At 41.6% G+C, this 20,323-nt stretch overlaps 1 protein-coding gene across 1 annotated transcript in view; it reads left to right on the top strand.

Moving 5' to 3' along the window:
• nac (GDP-fucose transporter nac) overlaps nt 1-20,323 on the top strand; it is a 130,504-nt gene that overhangs the window by 43,332 nt on the left and 66,849 nt on the right. Inside the window, exons 3-4 of the mRNA XM_080274253.1 lie at nt 7,728-7,938; nt 18,931-19,069. Coding sequence (XP_080130379.1) covers nt 7,728-7,938; nt 18,931-19,069 — 350 coding nt within the window. The remainder of the gene's footprint in view (nt 1-7,727; nt 7,939-18,930; nt 19,070-20,323) is intronic.

Below are 20,323 nucleotides of genomic sequence, written 5' to 3'. Positions count from 1 at the left end.
CCAAAAAAAAGCAAAATCAAAAGTCTGCCGGGATTGGGGGAGATCATTGGTTAAAAATCTGCCGGGATGGGGCGTGTTAATGAGACAAAAAGCCTTAGATGCCTGGAGAATGCATTATAACTGGTTGCAGAATGAGGAGTGTGACTGGAACAGGGAAGGTTTGGAGTCAGCAGATCCAGTGTTTGGCCCTTGGCCTTTGATTGATGTAAACAAGACAATGGGCAGGATGCAGTTGTGGAAGGCAGTGAATGTGTATGGGTTGACTGCAGAAATGCTGAAGGTCTTAGGAAATATAAGAGTGAGGTTAGCTACTGATTACCTCCGGCAACAAAGTTGGAGGAGGTTATGTATTCACCTATGTTTGTCTGTCTGTTTGGTTGTTTGTCCACACAATATCTCCAAAAGATCTCAATGAATTTCAGTGAAATTTTGTGGAAGGATGGTCCATGGTCCAAGAAGGAATTGATTAAATTTTTTGGCGGATCCAGATTCAGATCCTGCAATGTCATTAGTGGAGGTATGCACTTTCTGAGTGCTTTCTAGTTTAATAAATACGATTATATATGAGTGTATTGTCCCAGATGACTGGCTGAAGAATGTGGTTATAAATGTACACAAGGGGAAGGGTGATGCCCTGTAAAGAGGAAAGTATAGAGGCATAGAACTTTTAGACCAGATAATGAAGGTAATGGAGAGAGTTTTAGAAGGTATGATTAGAGAAAGTGGATTTTGATGAGATGCAGTTTGGGTTTATGCCAGGCAAAGGGATCACTGATGCCATGTTCTTTGTTCGACAGCCTCAGGAAATATATATTGGAAAGAAAAGGGATCTGTACTTTGTTTTTGTTGATTTGGAGAAGGTCTTTGACAGAGTCCTTAGGGAGGTGGTGAAGTGGTCAGTGAGAAAGCTTGGGATTGAGGAGTGGCTGGTTAGAGTGGTTATGGCTATGTATGTGGGTGCTTGCACCGAGGTGAGAATGGATGGAGATTTGAGAGATGAGTTTTCTGTGAATGATGGTGTGCTTCAGGGGTCAGTCGTATGCCCCTTATTGTTTATCATGGTGCTTGAAGCCCTCTCACATGACATCAGAGATGGACTCCATGGGAGATGTCGTATACAGTGCTGTCTCCTATTATGCAGGAATGTTGTGCCCAGAAAGCGCTGCTCAATAGGATCGTGTTATAGGAACCATCTGTTTACTTGTTAAAAGAGTTCCGTGGGACTGAAGCCAGCCCTATATTCACCATTTGGGTCATTTTCATGATTTTTTCAGGACATTTACCTACCCAATAAAGACTTTATAACATACAAACACTCTAATATTCCTCACCTTGAATTCTTCAGTGGCATGGCTACAATAGGTTCGGTGGCAAAATATATATATATATCACAGCATGACCACAGTCACAGCACGGGGAGAGGGCAGGCTCAAGTGGAGAAGAAATGCTCAGTGTACCATAGTGTCCACCACCAGCATCCACTACAACAGTCTTCCCTGCAACCACTTCCCTTGGCAGACTCGGAGACAACATACATGCATTCCGGGCAACAGTGGCACAGGGGCCCCTTGGCCGCTGTGCCCTTTTTGTCCACAGGAGCAGAGCTAGGCGTGCTGGGGAAGCAAGACCAGGTGCTTCTGTGGACGAAAAGGGCACAGCTGCCCCTGTGCCGTTGTTGTCTGGAGCACGCATTATGTTGTCTCCAAATCCGCCAATGGAAGTGGTTGCAAGGGAGACTGTTGTAGTGGATGCTGGTGATGGCCACTACAGGACCGTGACGACACACCGTGCAGACACGTCATAACAATACAGTCCGTCATTGCCTGACAGTCCGTGTTATATGCATCTTTTCCGCATCATTAGATTTTGAAACATAAATAGGTGTCTCCTGCAACATTATATGCATCTTTTTTTGCGTACTAAAATTTTCAAAACAGGTACCTGTAGCTCCCATGTTCTTTGATTTCCATGTTCTAGGATCATGTATTGTAGAAGAGCTGGCTGTACCGATGATTTGGTATTGATTGTAAAGAATGACAGGGAGGTGGAGGAAATATTTAGAAAGTGGAGAGATGGTAAGGGGCACAAGGGCTTGAGAGTAAGTGCAGATAAAACAAAGATGATGGTATCTAGGGATGGTGGCAGTACTGTCAAAGAAGAGGGAGAGTGGCCATGTGCAGTTTGCCACAAGGGCGTGGGACGTAATTCCGTCTTGTGCAATGTTTGTGATAAGTGGGTACATAAGAGACGTAGTGGTATTAAAGTTAGAGATAATGCTGATTTCATGTGTGCGATGTGTTGGGGAGAACATGTGGAGGTTGTCTGGTGTGCAAGGATTGATCTTGCTGGTGAGTATCTTGAGTATGTGGAAGTTTTTTTTTACTTGGAAGACATGTTATGTCCTGGAGGTCGGCCTGGAGCTAGTTCTGTTGCTAGAGTGAGGAGTGGTTGGAAGAAGTTCAGAGAGCTGTTGCCTCTCCTGACACTGAGAGGGCCTTTCCTCCATGTTAAGGGATCTTTGTATGTGGCATGTGTTAGAAGTGTAATGCTGTATGGTAGTGATACCTAGGCAGTAAAGGAAGAGGATATTAATGGGATCATATGTACAGAAATGACATTGATCAGGTGGATGTTCAGTGTGTTTATGAGTGCAAGGACTGGGGGACTTGGTTTAGAACTGAAGAGTTGAGAGGAAGGATAGGACTGGAGTATATTGGTGTTTTGATGAGGAGGAGTAGATTGTGATGTTTTGGGCATGTGGAGAGGATGGGGGATAACAGTTGGGTGCAGAAAGTGAGAAGTGTGAATGTTCAGGGTGGGGTTGCAAGATGCAGACCAAAAAAGACCTGGGACAAAGGTATAGACTGTGACCTGAGGAACAAGGGACTGAATAGGGAGGGTGCCAGAGATCGATCAGCATGGAAAGCTGTGATTAGGTGACCATGGTTGATGCATGCAAGCATGTTGTAGCCTTTATAAACAAATCATATGTCAGGTCAAAATGGTGTAATAACAGCAATTAGGGGGGATTTTGTGTAGTTTTATAATGCCTAAAACAGTATCAGCTAAGCAGTTTTTTTTTTTTTTTTTTTTTTTTTTTTTGAAAGATGAATTTTGTATAGTTATTGAAGAGTTAATACATTACTGAGTAAATTTATTTTTCCCTGTTTAGCAGTTTCACTGCAGGGAGGAGGAGCACAATGTTTCTGCTGCTCCCATTGATTTTCCCTAGTTTTTCTTGCAGCTTAACTGCTATCATTGCGATTTTACCCGCAGTATTGATGATAATGCATTTTTTCATAAGACTGTGATTGAGAAAACTGCAACAGTGAAATCAGCAGTCAAGGAAGTTTAACTGTATATGATATTATCTTGAAGAAATTGCTGGCATTGTTAAATTACTGGTATGTGAAAGTTCAGATATAGCAACTCTTGTATTATACTGTATGTAACTAAAGATGTTGGACTCCCAGACTGATAAAAACAGGCAGACCCCGAGATATGATACCCCTAGATGTGATACCCTGGCATAGCGATGAGGATAGAAATACCACCGTACCTTGCTGAACGATGACCAAACCAGGGTATAATTTTTTTTTTATAACCAATTTTGATGATATTTTAGACTTAAATTTTGTGTTTAGGTTGATTTATAAACTGTTTTTAGACTTTTATAGGTGGGGTGAACATTGCCATTGTGGGGTGTAGTTTACTAAGTTTGATTTTTTTCCAGACTTTTGATGGTTTTCAGATTTTATCTTTGGGTTTAGGTAAGTTATATACTGCTTTTAGGTTTAATTTAGCTGTTTGGGGGTTTAGGTTACCTAGAAGCTTGTTTTTGGACTCATTTGGGTGGGTTTAGGACTTGGTTGGGGGGGAAACCCATGGCTCAAAAATGCAACCCAATGCTTTACATGTTACATCTACCCTGAGATATGATACCTCGCCTAGCGATGGGTTTTTACTTATCCAATTGTATCGGTAAACAGGGGTATGCCTGTACTGGCTGTGTATGAATGAATCTGGGAAGAGCGTAGTACAGTAACCTCACATTAGTCCATCATAATTTAGCCAAGGCGCAGTTGGATAATGCTTTTTTTTTTTTGTGGGAGGGGTAGTTCAAGAATATTGTTACTTATTAAAAGTGAGAATGAGATGTATAGATGGAAATGAGCAGAGTTGAAAGCAGGCTGCTAGCTATATAAGGTATGTAGCACAAAGGAGATAGGCTGGCACCACATGCATTCGTGTTTAACTGTTATATTTTCCACACAAGGAGCTGGCACCACTTGCATTCATATTTAAGTAAATATTATATTATTTTCCACACAAGGAGCTACAGGCACTAAGAATATTTTATTATTTATTAAAAGTGAGACTGAGGTGCAAGACCTGAGTCTCAGAGACTTGTAGTGGATAACCTAAATAGTGCTGGAAGTAAGAATATGGTATTTAAGGTGGCAGATCAGATGAAGAGGAGAAACATGGATATCATGAGTGAGCAGTGTGTTAAGACTGATGAAGGAAAGGTAGTGGTGGACAGTGAGAATATTAAAGACGTTGCTGAATTAGGGGTTTGACTGGAACAGGGAAGGTTTGGAGTCAGTGGATCCAGTGTGTGGCCCCTTGGCCTTTGATTAACGTTGCTGCTGTAAGCAGGGTAATAGGCAGGATGAAGTTGGGGAAAGCGACAGGTGTGTATGGGTTTACTGCAGAAATATTGAAGGCCTCAGGAGATATAGGAGTGGGTTTAGTTACTGATTTGATAAATTTAATTATAAATAAGTGTGTTGTCCCAGATGGCTGGCTGAAGAGTGTGATTGTAAACATGTATAAGGGGAAGGATGATTCCCTGGAAAAAGGAAATTATAAAGACATAAAAGTTGTGGACCAGATAATAAAGGTAGTGGAAGAGTATTTGAAGATATAGTAAAGGGAAGAGTGAATATTGATGGGATGCAGTTTGGGTTTATGCCAGGCAAAGGGACCACTGATGCCATCATTGTCCGACAGCTTCAGGAAAAATGTATGGGAAAGAAAAGGGACCTATACTTTTTGTTGATTTGGAGAAGGTCTTTGACAGAATCCCCAGGGAGGGGGTGAAGTGGGCAAGGAGAAGGCTTGGAGGTCAAGAGTGGCTGGTTTGAGTGGTCATGGCTATGTATAAGTACTTGCACCCAGGTGAAAGTGAATGGAGGTTTGAGTGACGAGTTTTCTGTGAATGTTGGCGTGCATCAGGGGTCAACCTTGATCCCCTTATAGTTTGTTATGGTATATGGAGCTCTCTCGCGTGACTTCAGAAATGGACGCCCATGGTAGATGTTGTTTGCTGATGACTTGGTGTTGACTGCAGGGAATGAAAGGGAGGCAGAGGAGAGATTTAGGAAATGGAGAAATGGAATGGGGCACAAGGGTTTAAGAAGAAATGTAGATTAAACAAAAGTGATGATTCTTAAGGCTGGCAGCAGTACTATCAGGGCAAAGGGAGTGTGCCTATGTGCAGTTTGCCACAAGAGTGTGGGAAATAAGTCCATCTTGTTTAGTGTTTGTAATAGATGGGGGCATAAGAGATGTAGTATTAGAGGTAAGCTGTGAAATAATGCTTATTTTACGTGTATAATGTCAGTGAGAGCATGTAGAAACCGTCAGATGTGAATGGATTGGTCTTACTGGTGCATCTCTTGCGTGTGTAGAGGAGGTATTTTGGGGGACGTAATAACTGGAGGTGGGGTTGGAGCCAGCTCTGTGGTTAGGGAAGTAGTGACTGGATGAAGTTCAGGGAACTGTTGCCTCTCCTAACATTGAGAGGGCTCTTCCTCTGTGCTAAGACATCTTTATATATGGCATGTGTTTGGGGAGTAATGCCATGTGGTTGTGAAACTTGGGCAGTAAAAGAAAATTGTATTTGTAGGCACAACCATACAGAAATGAAAATGATTTGGTGGATGTGTAGTGTGTCCTTCAATGTGAGGCCTGCAGGGAGTGGGCTAGGATTGCGGTTGAAGAGTTGAGAGGATGGGACCTGAATGTATTGGTGTTGTGATGAAGAGGTATAGCTTGAAATGGTTTGGGCATGGTGAGATGATGGAGGATGAGAATTGGGTGCGGAAGGTGAGAACTGTGAGTGTTGGGGGTGGGGTTGCGTGAGGCAGACCAAAAAATACCTGGAAAGAGGTGTGACCTCAGGGACAAGCAACTGAATGGGGAGGCTGCCAGAGGTGGAGCAGCCATTAGGTGACCATGGCCAATGCATGCAAGCATTTGAATAAATGATATGAAATGTGTAGATGGGAATGAGTAGAACCGAAAACAGCTGACTAGCAACGTAAGTTATGTAACACAAAGGAGACACTGGCACCGTGTTCATGCATATTTGTGTAACAATACATTATGTTTTTTTTGCAGAGAAGGATCTACAGATACTAAGAAGATTGTGTTATTTATTTGAGTTAGGTGCATAGATGAATATGAGTAGATTCAGAATCAGGTGACTAGCTACATAAGGTATGTAACACAAAGGAAACATGCTGATGCAGCTTGCATACCTATATACATAAACATTTTATTATTTTCGCAGAAGTAGCTGCAGGCATGCACACACATGCCAGCACAAGGGCAAGCAACACAAGCCCATGGAAAACCTCTGGTATGGCAACAGAGGCCACGACTCCATGACAAGCTTAACACATAGCAATACTGGATGATCTACACTCTGTGACTGAGATGGCATGGAACCAGCAGGCAACGGCCTTTGTTATTTGTGGCAATGTCAGTGATGCATGGATGGTGTAGGGGTTGCAGGGGGTGGAGTGCATTTTGAAAAATTCGGTTTCCATGCACACTGTTGATTAATGCCATAAAAAGCTGATATTGCTTTTATTCAGGCATATTTTTTTTCTTTGATAATGACATATGCCTGGTAATTCAGCATCAGATAAATGGGGTCACAGTATATTTTATTAAAGTACAGTACGCCAGTTCTTAGTCGTGAAGAGGATGCCATCATTTGGTTACACTAATATGACTAGGTGCGGCTGTCCAGGTTTATAAAAATTCCTTAATTCTTTCCCTAGGTGGTAAAGCTGCCCAGGTATACAAACATTCCCTAATTTTCTCCTTGTTCCACAAAAGGAAAATGATGAACTGTTAAATAAAGGCAGTTTTGGCCTGCATTCCACTGGGTTTATGTTTAGATGAGGTTGGTGTTCTAGCTTTACTGCTTCAGCAGTACTCATTAGCTACCTCAAAACTGGAGTCATTTGATAACTGGATTGCCAGCCCTTGTATCACGGACCATGGAAGTGGGGGGAGGTGGGAACTGTGACTTCTTTTTATCCAGATTCATGTTATGAATGCTGATGAAAGAGATCAAAACCATTCTCTTGAGTCTTCGCATCATACACCACAAGTGCTGTATGTTAAATAGAATTAGAGTTTTGATGAACAGTAGAACATGTGGTGTATTGAACCATTTGACTGCTAGTCTTTCTCTCATTTGAACAAAGTCAGCTAGCGTTAAGCTAAGAATTTCTATGCGTGCCAGATGTAGAGAAAGGTTAGGCTGTGTATAACAGTTATAATATATATATATATATATATATATATATATATATATATATATATATATATATATTAAGGATTACTTTCCAGTTGAATAAAGTTTTGCAGTGTGCACCAGCCTCAGTTAAAGAGTTAATATAGAGCTAATGTGAATTCCTACCGGCCAGGGTTGTGTCCATAACAATGGTGTTCGTCAATAAGACTCTGCTGGGAGGGTCATCAATGGGTGAGAAGGATGCCCCGCTCTTTGTAACATGGTTCCAGTGTGTGGTGACAGTGGTGGCATGTATCTTGCTCTCCCGACTTTCTCGCATCATACCGGGCGAACTATTTACCTTCCCAGACATCGGCAAGCTAGAAGCAACCAAGGCCAGGCAGGTAGGTTTTGTTGGAAGTTATTGTGTGGACACACCCTAATATCTCTAACTCTTTGCTTAGTACAGCCATCTCCATAAATCAAGACTTATCTACGATCAGTGAATGGGGACAAAACAGCCTTGTCTCATTTAATGCTAGTAAAACCAAGTATATGCAGTTGACTAATAGACAGATATTGCCAGACTCGTATATTACCGTCAGTGCAACTAAATTCCCATCTCCAGAAGTATTGAAATTCTCGACGTCTTGTTTAACAATGCCCTCAGCTGGACCTCTCATGTCAGATCACTTGCTAAAACTGCCTCAGAGAAACTTGGATTATTGTACAGAGTCTGTAACTTCTTCACTGACGAGCAGTTAGCTATAATTTATGAGTCATGTGCGCTCTCAGCTTGAATATTGCTCACCCTTGTGGAATGGATGTGGAGAGGTTACTTTAAAACAACTAGACAAAATTCAGAACAAAGCTTTTGGAATTAATAATAATTCTGCTATTATAAACAAACTGCCTCCCCTATAGGTAAGAAGGAATGTTGCCTCCCTTGCCTTATTTTACAGATATTTTTATGGCAAATGCTTAGACGAAGTTGCGTCCATTGTGCCACCTTTCCATGCCTTCCCTCGTGCTGCACGGGCATCTAGTAGCGCTCATGACTGGAACGTCACTCAGCCTTATTGCAGAACTTCTGCCTATCAGAATTCTTTCATTCCCTGAACTGCATCTCTCTGGAACTCACTTCCCCAGAGTTGTTTCCCTCCAAACTTCAACCTACAGCTGTTCGAGTCCAACTGTTACAGGTATTTTATGAATGGAGGACACCAGCAATCTGATGTTTGGATTATTTTTTTTTTTTATCAATTTGCTTTTCCTTCCTGTGTTCTGTTATTAAAAAAAAAAAAAAAAAAAATGGTTGCCTGTGGTCCTCCTGGACCCAGGGTCAAATCCCAACTGGGGCTGGAAACAGTTTAAGGATTTGAATTTCATAAAAAGCAGACTTTACCTATCTACCAGAAGACCTGCCATTATGTCGCCAAAATACCCCAGCTAATACCAATACACCAGTCCTATATGAGACATCCCTAGCATGTATTTAACCCTTACACCGCGGGCATGTTTCGCAATGTTTTGCGTCTCCAGCGGGGTTATTTGGGCTCCGACAGACTCTCAAAAAATATTTGCCAAAAATCAGTTATTAGTCCTAGAATATTAAAATTACATATGCATATGGCACATACCTTCAGCTTTCTCCTGGGATGTTTGTTGAGCCTTCGTCGATTACCATAGGACTTGTGGAGACCTCTGAAGTTGGGTAACGAAGTCTCCACTTTACACTTCCCGACAACCCGTAATATGATTACCACAGCCAGATATTAACATTATAAACACTACTTTATGATTATCAAGTAGTTTGGGATCCATACTCCAAATAAAAACCACTGTGAAAGCAATGAAAATTACGAGCGCATATGACCTTCCCACTTGCGCTAGTTCGCTGTTGGTATTCTGTCATTTATTATTCATAAAACCCCTCACACTTTATATTTCTATTACTATATAACACTTATATATATCTACAGTCTTTATCCATAAGTTTCCTTCAGTAGTATTAGTTTATTGTCACTGTAGGGATTCAATTTCTTTCAGTAAAATACGTAGCATTCACTTTCGCGTCTAGTATACTAGCATTGAGAGTGAATGTCACTTTCACCTTCACTCTCATAACTCATAGTATTCAGACATGCTAGAGTGAAACTTTCACTTTCATTACTCCTAGGGTATATACTCGTATTCTTATAATACTACTCATTTACATTTCTGTTTACATTCTCTATTTTATTTACATTATTTACATTTCTATTTTATTTACACTGTGTTATGCACTGTCACTTGAAGTAACTTATAAAACTGTATTCCACTGTTCACGTATATTTACATTCATTACTTTCACTTGCTGTTTACACATTATTTACAATTCCACTTGCACTGTTTTACTCAATAGAAAGATCGTAGTCACTCTTTTATTAATTGTCAGCCCTTTAACTCTTTCCACACGAGGTTTAGTAGGGGGTAAAGGTCACAGGGCCCTTTGCATGGGGGTGAAAAGTCCCTGAAGTTAGCAAGAGCAAACAGACGTACCTCCACATTGGAAGATGAGAGTGAACTGATAAGGGTGGGCCGGGGTGGCCTACCTAGGGAAATGCATTACTGCCAACATTAGCGTCTTGACAGCAGCTAATATATAGCAGTGAAATGATTGGCAGGAAATCTAGACAATAGATTATAAATTAGGTAGTTCCAGTTGAATATAAATATCACTTAGGCTTCTCCCTTCCCTCCTTATATGTATATTTATTACGAAAATAGATTATACGGCATATTTCAAGGGGAAATAAGCAGCGAAAATTAGCGAACGAGTGCACGTGAGGTGTTGTCAGGTGATAATTAGCCAATTCCAGGTGTATGGCACTCTCACTTACCTTATTTCTTTCTTGTATATATTATTTGATAAGAATAGGGCATAGGGCTTATTTCAATGGATGAAATCAGTGAAAAATTCCAGGGAAAATTTACTTAGCATAGCACGGCCGGGCAGGCGAGAGGATAGGGTAATGGAGGGGGGGTAGGGAGGAGAGTTAAGAATGGGGAGAAATGGCTAAATTGTCAACAATGGATGGGAGTACAGATGAGATTAGGAGTGCTGACTAGTGTTGGACATTGGCAGTACTGATAGATGATACAAGCCACCACTTGGAAGCCCGGGTGAATTCAAAATAACACAGAATCACAAAAGCGATGCCCCGCGGTATGATCCCTTGCTCTCAAGCGTCACGAAAGTGATGCCCTGCGGTTAAGGGGTTAATATGGATAGTGGGTGTTGGCACCAAAGTGGTGACATGGGGAGTTGTATGGTATGTAGGAGGAGTACTGGGCCTTGGGAGCAGGCTGTGAAGCCTATGCTCAGAGTTGGGGGGGGGGGGACTTCTTCCTCTTTTCCTCCACTGCTCTCTTAACCTCTTCATCCCACCATGCGGTACCTTTCTTCTTTGCTGTTACCCTTGCCACACCACACACTGTTTTAGCATTCCTAACTAAGCAGTCCCTATTTGCATTCCACAGGCTGTCCAGATCCATTTCATTCTAATTCACTGATTCTAACTCCTCCCCTGCTTTGGTCCTGTATTTATCTGCCATTTCTTTGATTCTCAACTTCTCGACTTTCAGTCTTTTTCCCTGAGTACTCCCGTTTCTCCTGGTCCACCTCACTCCTCTCAGCTTGATCTTGTATACCACAATCATATATGATATGGCAGACTTCCGCATTGTCCTCTCACGGCCCTCATATCAGAAACCATTCCCAGCATCGACCTCTCGATGAGCACAAAGTCAGTCAGGTTCTTTTCAATACGATCCCCATTCCTTCTATACCGTGTATATTTATGTGCATCTTTGTGTCTGAAATATGAGTTACAAATGCACAACCTTCTTTCCTGATACATATCCTTCTGTTGCTTCCCATTATCATTTTCTCCTGGCACTCTATTACTGTACAGCCCATTATGTCATGCTCAGGACCTGTGCCTACTCTTCCATTCATATCGCCCATTATGATCACTTTATAGTTCCTGGGCAGTTCTCCCACTGCTTCATCCAGCTCATCCCAAAACCTGTCTTTCTTTCTCTCACTTCAGTCATCACACAGTGCATACGCTACAATTACTGCCACTTTTGCCTTGTCAAACTTGAACTTGACATACATACATCTAAAGCTGATACATTTGTAATCTCTCATTCCACTCTGCCACACTTCATTCATCAGCAAAGCAACTCCTTCCTTGCATCTTGCATGCCCATGCATGCCCGACCTCACACACTGTACACCCTCCCACCTCTCCACTTCACACACTTTCATCTTTGTTTCACACATTGCCATCATGATATATCTCATACTCTTGAACACATTCACCACTTCCACCCTCTTGCTCTCCTCATTCACATCCCTCACATTCCACATGGCCTTGCAAATCTTCCCATTTGGTTTGGGCCCTAGGCAGGTATTGGGCCCTCCAAGGCTCTCCGAAACATTTGCCATGATTACTGCAAATATATGATCCACACATCCTCTTCCACTCCTAAAGCCACCTTGTTCATCACTCACTAGGACTTCTGATATATCTTGCTTTCTCTATAAAGAGTTTTAATGATTGTGGTGAAGTATGTGTAAAAGGAAGCAGATGTTAGGAGGAGTGGTTCAGTATCACTGTTAAAAGTGGAATAAGGGTGTGTGATGTTCCCATGGTTGTTCATTGCATATACATAGAGGTCAGTGCAAGAGTCATGGCATTGGAAGTGAAGCAGTTGATAAATGGAGAGGAATTACCAATAAATATTTCAGCTCTAATGTATGCAGATAATGCTGTGCTGCTTGCTATAGTGGATGTGGTCATTGGAGATTGTTTCATTGTTATGTAGTACAACATCCCTCTTGTTGATGTGCACCCCACTTGCAGATTCCACTTACCATGCCCATAAGTGGTGCCAAAATTCAACAGGGTGCATCAAGTTGCATGCAGACTACCAATGCAGTGATGTCTTGGCTGGCATCTTTGCTGCTATCTTGACTTTTGTCAAGAATCTAAGGAGTTGGGATCATAGAAGGTTTTTAGTTGGCAAAGTGTGGCCTGTAATAGTGAGATTTTTCCCAATAATTTATTCCTTTAAGCCTTTTTAATGTCTCTGTCTTATGTCTGCTTACCTCCAAACAGTAGTGGTAGGCAGTGGTGACCATCATCCACTTACTTGATTTAGTGGTGCCCACTTCTTCCCTCATTATCTTTCCGTATTTACCCTCATCTCTTCCTACTTCTCTCCTCCCATCCTATAACTATTACTCTTCTTTCCATTTCAGTTAGTTCTACACTAGGTGACAAGTTTAATGGCTTTCTGTTGCTATTACTCTTCTTACCACTGCAGTTAGCTCAACACTAAGTGACAAATTTGATGGGTTTTTATGACCCAGGAAAACAGTTACAGTGCTGGATGGTAACTGTATAACCAGAGCATGGGGACAAAGTGGAGCCTCCTGTGGTGTCCCTGTTAACTGGATGGAGATGCATATTCTGCATCTACTCAAGAACCAGACCTCCATGCTTTTCCCTGGCCTTGCAGGGATGGGTGCTTGCCTGTGGTTGATGGCTCTGCTCAGCCAGACAGACTGGGATTGATCGACAATAACCTCTCTAAACAGTACGCTGTGCCCTTAGGAGGCATATCTGTAGTCAATTTGAAGTTACAGAGGGTTTTTAGGTGCCAAATTGGAGTCAGTCATGCTGAGATTTTTCCCACTTTTCCATTCATTTAAACCTTTCTGTAATCTCACTATGCTATATCTGTTTTACCCCTACACAGTGATCTATGTCCGTCTGTAGTCCAGTTAGGGTCAGAGTTTTTTAACCAGAAAGTTGAAGTCTAACTTGGTGAGATTCCCTCCCCCTCCTTTTTTTTTTTTTTTTTTTTTTCTTCTTCTTTAAGCCTTTTTAACCTCTCAGTGACCGCCGGCATCAAGCGATGTTTTACCATAAACTTGCTGGTGACGTAAAATTAATATGAGCTATAGAAAAGAGAACAATTATGGGATGGGAACAAAGGTCACTGGTATGTTTACCCAACCCTACTTTACCATCCCAAGCACTCAGGCAGTCATTTCTTCTCACATGGTTTTGCCCAGGCATTTACATGTTAATGGCACATGCAATAATTTTGTGATATTTCCGTGAATCATACCGAATCACGGGATTGGTTTTGGAAGCTAAGAAACACATTACCAGGTGTGCCAGACAATTCTCTTCACTTCTGAAAGAAAAAGAAATCGATTTTAAGGGCCAGTGCTGGGAGCACACAAATTTCCAAACCCATGGCCAGTGTTTGGTTAATATCTCTGTCATACATCTGTTTCTTTTCTGTACAGTAGGCTATGCCCGTTGGAAACATATCTTTAGTCTAGTTGGGGTTATAGAGGGATTTTAGTAGAGAAGTTGGGATCTGGCCAGAAATTTGATTATTCTATCTATCTGTCTATAGCCAGATGCCATAATCCCGTAGTGGGTGGCAGCGTGTTTTTTTTTTTTTTTTTTTTTTTTTTTATAAATGTGAGGAAGAAGGAACCAAAGGCAACGAGCCCGCAAAACTGTTCCTTCCAAGAGAAAAACAAGATACAAGAGAGAGCCAAATTCAAGATACATTCATTTCAAGATGCCTGGACACACTGCGTTCGAAAGACTGGAGATCATAGGAAGCAGGAAATACAGACAGAGGGAGACAGTTCCAGAGTTGACCTGTTGCATAAATGAAGGACTGGGAGTAATGGTTAACTCGTGCATTAGAGAGTTGGAGAGAAATGGGGTGAGAGTTTGCTGCTAGACTGTTGCTATGCACCCATTGTAGAGGTGGAGGAATGCATGCAGACAGTTCAGAGGAACAGTGACCATTGAAGTAGCGATAGAAAAGAGATAAAGATGCAGTAGTGCGGTGAAGAGACAGAAGTTGAGGGAGTCAGTAAGCGGGGGAGAGTTAATGAGACTAAAAGCCTTTGACCCCACCCTATTGAGAAGAGCTGTATGTGGGGAGCCTCCCCACACATGAGAGTTGTACTCCACGCCGGGACGGATAAAATCCCTGCATAGAGTCAGCAATTGTGCAGGGGTAAAGAAGGAACGGAGTCCGCTTAGTACACCCAATCTCTTGGAAGCAGATTTTACAAGAGATGTAATATGATCTTTTCAAGATAAGTCCCGAGTAAATGAAACCCCAAGCATGTTCAACGATGATGCAGGATTAAGCTGAATATTATTAAACATTAGTGGTATACCTGTGGAAGATTTTGTCGGGTTGATAGGTGCAAAAACTGGGTCTTTGTTGCATTAAAAACAACCAGATTATTTTTACCCCGATCAGAGATACGAGCCAAGTCAGACATTAAGTGTACCATAGCCTCATCCCATGTTTGTTGAAGTAACTGCTGAGATGGACGTTGTGGGAATCGAATGGAAAGGTGAAGGGTGGAGTCATCAGCGTATGAGTGGATAGGGTTAGATGTACAGCTTAGAAGGTCATTGATGAATAAAAGGAAGAGAGTTGGTGATAGGACAGAGCCCTGAGGAACACCACTATTAATAGATCTAGGAGAAGAACGATGGCCGTCTACAACAGCGGCTATAGAACAACCAGAAAGGAAGCTAGAGATGAAGGCACAGATTGAAGGATAGAAACCGTAAGAGGGCAGTTTGGAAATTAAAGATTTGTGCCAGACTCGATCAAAAGCCTTTGAGATGTCAAGTGCAATGGCAAAGCTTTCGCCCAAGTCCCGAAAGGAGGATGACCAGGAGTCTGAAAGGTAGGTGAGAAGATCGCCTGTGGAGTGTCCCTAACAGAACCCATACTGACGATCAGAAAGAAGGTTGTGATAAGAAAGATGCTTTAAAATTTTTTTATTAAGAATAGACTCGAAAACTTTTGAGATACAGGATGTTAAAGCAATTGGACGATAGTTAGAGGGTTGGGAATGGTCACCCTTCTTTGGGACTGGCTGAATGAGAGCAAACTTCCAGCAAGAAGGAAAGGTACAAGTTGATAGACAAAGGCGAAAGAGTTTACCTAGGCTGGGTGTAAGCACAGAAACAGTTCTTGAGAACAACAGGAGGGACTCCATCAGGCCCATATGCCTTATTAGTATTGAGGCCTGTGATGGCAGAAAATACATCAACTGAAGAAATTTTAATGTTAGCCATGAGGAAGTCAGAGGGGGGAGGTGATGGAGGAACAGCACAGGAATCGTCTAAGGTGGAATTGGAGGAGAAAGTCTGAGCAAAGAGATCTGCTTTATCAGTAGAAGAAATAGCTACAGAGCGATCAGAGTAGAAAAAAGGAGGGAAGGATGATGAGGTAAAGTTGTTAGAAAGGTTTTTGGCAAGGTGCCAGAAGGAGCGGGAAGAATTCGAGTTAGAGAGTTGAGAGCATTTTGTACGGATGAAATTATTTTTAGCATAGCGAAGAACAGACTTAGCACGATTGTGGGCAGAAACTTGTAAAAGATGTTACTCAGGGGTGGGTTGGCTCCGGTACCTTTTATTGGCCCTCTCCTCATTGCAGACAGTATTAGAACAAGCTTGATTAAACCAAGGCTTTCGTGCATTAGTCAAAGGATATGAGAAAGGAATGTATGCTTCCATGCCCAAGAGAATAATCTCCGTAATGCGCAAGGCACACCCAGATGGCTCCCGGTCATGGAAGCAATAATCATTCCAGGGAAAATCAAAGAAGTACTGCCTGAGGGCCTCCCAATCCACAGCTCCAAAGTGCCACAGACGACATTTCTTTGGAGGGTCCGCAGGCTGTACCGGAGCGATAGGGCAGGTTAAGGTGATAAGGCTGTGATCGGAGGAGCCCAACAGAGAAAAAAGATATACAGTGTAAGCAGAAGGATTAGTTGTAAGGAAGAGGTCAAGTATGTTGGAGCTCTCTCTAAGGCGGTCAGGGATACAGGTAGGGTGCTGTACAAGCTGCTTTAGGTCATTAAGGATAGAAAAGGTGTAGGCTTGTTCACCAGGTGGGTCAGTGGAAGGAGAGGAGAGCCAAAGGTGGTGGTGAACATTGAAATCTCCAGGAATGGAGATTTCAGAGAAAGGAGAAATGGATAGAATGTGTTCCATCATAGAAGTAAGATAGTCAAAGATTTTTTGATAGTCAGTAGGATTAGGAGATAAGTAAACAACACAGATATATTTAGTCAGAGAATGACAGGAGGGGCGCTAACCCTCCGCCAACCCACTTATTGACATGTTGGGAATTGGTCATATGGTTACCTCCCAATGCTGTAAATGGTTTCCTGGCTTACAGGAAACCATAAAGTTTGTCACTCAGTGTAAAGCCACTTGAAAAAGAAAGAAGGGAGAACTAAGATGTGAGCCACATCAGCTTTATTATGATGGGTTAATGCGGCCTGTTCATGGAGATTCTGCGTGCACAGTCTGCCAGGCTGACTCACTATCCATGTAAGAGGGGGGACCACTGTATCTGCAGTGATGGCAGCAAGGTCTGCAGTTAATGTAGATAAGAATAATGCAGTGGTTATTGAAAGAGGTGATTCACAGTGGGATGTGCTGTTGAAAAGAGAGAGGGAGAGAGAGAGAGAGAAAAAGAGACTTGCATTAGTGCAGTCATAATAATGAAAGGTACTGGGCAAATGTGTAAAGGAAGTGGAAACTAGGAGTGGCTCAATGAAGAAAAATAGTTGATGCTATGATGGCTCTGCCATGACACAGATGATTTAGTGTGGAAGCATTGAGAGCGCTTCATGATGGTTTATTAGGCTTACATAAACATCTGATGTGAGACTTTGGTAAGTGTTTGAAAAATTCAAAGTAAGAGCAGTAGATGTAGGACTTTTAAGGAACATATGTGGAATATGTAGGCTGGGTGTGGTAAGAAACACAGAAACCTGTAAAAATGTAAGGAAGTCCATTGATGAAAGGGTAGAAGAAAGTGTGCATAGATTATAAGGACATAATAAGGAAAACCAGTATTATAGGTTGGTGAAAAATAAACATTTCAGTGAGTTTGAGGGTGGGAGGAGACATGGAAAGACAAAGATGACGATGGTGTTAACATGGAAACTGAGGAAGAATAAGCACATTGATGAAGAACAGAAATACAGTCATTCCTCAAGCAACCTGCAGTTGAGTAACGTTTTTTATTCTAACACAGTCAGCATAATGCGACAGGTTATAACCAACATGGGGGAAATCTCAACCGTATGCAAGAAGTGTCAGCTGGCCCGTCGATGCACTTTGAAAGTCACGCACGGTGACGTCACGCGCCAGACTTGCCATGGTTGGCCGGTGTACATCAGAGTACATCCACCTCTGACGACAAGGTCAACTCCATTGTTTCAGCCCTGGACATTGAAGGATTCGGCGTAGATGTTGAAGAAGGAAGTGCAGGAGCAGCAACAACTCAACAATAAAAACAATATTGGGGGTTCGGGGCGCAGGGGAGAATGCCATGGAGCTACGCATCAACAACACGGGTACCCAGCCCAACTTTTATTTTTGTTAGAGCTGTTTTAATACCATTCGTGTTCATAATTACAATAGTTATACTGTCACTTTAAGTATTTTACCTGATGGTGGGTAAAAGTATGGAGTAATGAATGTAGGATAGGGAGGTAAGAAGGGGTAAAAGTGAGAGTTTTGGAAAGTCGCCAGAACTCATTGTATCGTTAAACATGCAGGCATATTGTTTGAGTAATGCATGTTTGAGTAGCACGGTCCTTGTCTAGTCCCCATTGTCCGTGTTACTCTGATTGACTATTGTATATGAGTGTGGCATGCATGGAACTTCACATGCCAAAGGTTCTGTGCATTGCATAACTCATCAGTCAGTGGAATGGCACATGAAAGAAAAAAAATGATGTAAGAAGGCATGATTGATGAGTGAGTGGATCTGTGGTCCATTTCACTAGTCACTCACTTTTTCATGCTTTCCTCTTCCTCTCCATGGCTCCTCATACTCCATTGACTACTGGGAAGTAGGAGTAGGGTAATTCCAAAGATCGAAGTACAGAAAGTCAGAATAAAAAGGTTGAGGGTTACTGTTCCCTGTGCTTATTGCTATTAATCTGTTGAGCCTCAGGATTTTTATTTTATTTTTTTCCCTTGGTGTCCCCCCTGACAGTTTTATACAAATTTAGGATAGATATTTTCAGTTGCTAGGGTTAGATACATTTTTAATTAACCCCTCCATTAGCAAGGGACTTCTATATTTAATATAATTATCTGGTAGCACAAGAATACAGATATATTAGGTAATGTCCTCTGGACCTAAAAATTGGTGATTACAGTATAAATACTATAGTTGTCCTTTAATTATATATAGTAGAGTTAGTATGGGGTAAATATTTTCAAGCTCTGTAGTAATGTTGAGTTTTTTTTTGGCAGGTGTTGCCACTGACTGTAGTGTTTGTGGCGATGATCTCCACGAACAACCTGTGCCTCAAATACGTTGGTGTTGCATTCTATTATGTTGGACGTTCACTGTCGACTGTCTTCAATGTCATTTTCACGTACCTTATATTAGGTGAGTTCTGATGTTGTGAATACCTGTAATAATTTGTTATTTACAGCATTTCTTACCACTGTTGACATATTAAAGACTTTTCTATCATCATCATCATCATCATAAGCCAGTCCCATATTGTGCCATATAAACAGGAAGCTGGCCACCCTTGCTTTAAATGTTGGTACTGAGTAGCCTAACCTCAGGCCACAACACTTCTATTTATTTATTTATTTATTTATTTTTTTTACTTTACAAAAATGCTACCGGGTATTTCTGTTTTGAATGCTCAGTCTCTGTGACCACCCAGTTTAAGGATATCAGAGCCAAAGACAGTACTACAAGTTACCAGGTGAACTTAAAAGGCTTGAAAAAAGCTGGAGAAGCCTGAGGCAGCACAGAGCTGAGCATCAATAAAGCCAGAATGCAACAGCTGAAGTTTAAAGAGACAAATCATCAGTATTGTTCGAAGGTAAAAAGAAGTGCATTCAAGAAGCCAGGAAGAATAAAAAACCATGAGCTGGGAGAATTTCACATCTCCATGGCAGCTCTGGCTGCTCTGTAAACAAAAATTAGTTACTAAAAATTCTAGAACGGCAGTGATTCGACTCCATAAACTCACGTGCATTGAGTAGAAAAACAGGCTGACCCAAAGCTGTAAAAGATACCAAAAAAAAAAGAGAGGGGAAAACAGAGGATCCTGGAATGTGGTATTGTACAGACCCTCAAATTTTTTTGTTTGAGTCCAAAGGCTCTATGGAAAATGAAAAATATGAGGTTTGTCCAGAAAGAAATAGAACTTTTTAAATAGCTCACCAACTAACTGGTGTAGCTTGATCATTACGGATCACTGTGTAGCATCAACTTCGAGTTTTAGTCTGACGCTAGCTGGATCATGCCACATCACTTCGTCAGTGTGATACACACACTTGACTGAATGTGTGTTTAGTGCTCTTGGTGATTTGTTGCAAGTTGAACAATGAAGGATCTAGAAAAACAGTGTGTTTATGTGAAATTCTGTTTCAGATTGGGAAAAACTTTTACAGAGACTTTGCAAATGTTGCAACTAGCTTATGGGGAGAGACAACGATCATGTTGAGAAAGCTCTTGCTATGATTAGTGAAAATCGTCGCCCAACTGTCAGTGAAATTTCCGAAGAAGTAGGCATCTGTAAAAATTTGTATCATATGGTTTTAGCTGAAAAACTGAAGATGCATCGTGTTGTCACAAAATTCATGCTGCATCTACTGACAGTTGAGCAAAAAGAGAACTGTG

Source organism: Coenobita brevimanus, chromosome 57 (assembly GCF_032717465.1).
Source record: "Coenobita brevimanus isolate Jiangsu-jjx chromosome 57, ASM3271746v2, whole genome shotgun sequence".
NCBI classification, from domain to species: Eukaryota; Metazoa; Arthropoda; class Malacostraca; order Decapoda; family Coenobitidae; genus Coenobita; species Coenobita brevimanus.
The sequence above is the reverse complement of the archived record's forward strand: the minus strand, read 5'-3'. Positions and strand labels throughout refer to the sequence as shown.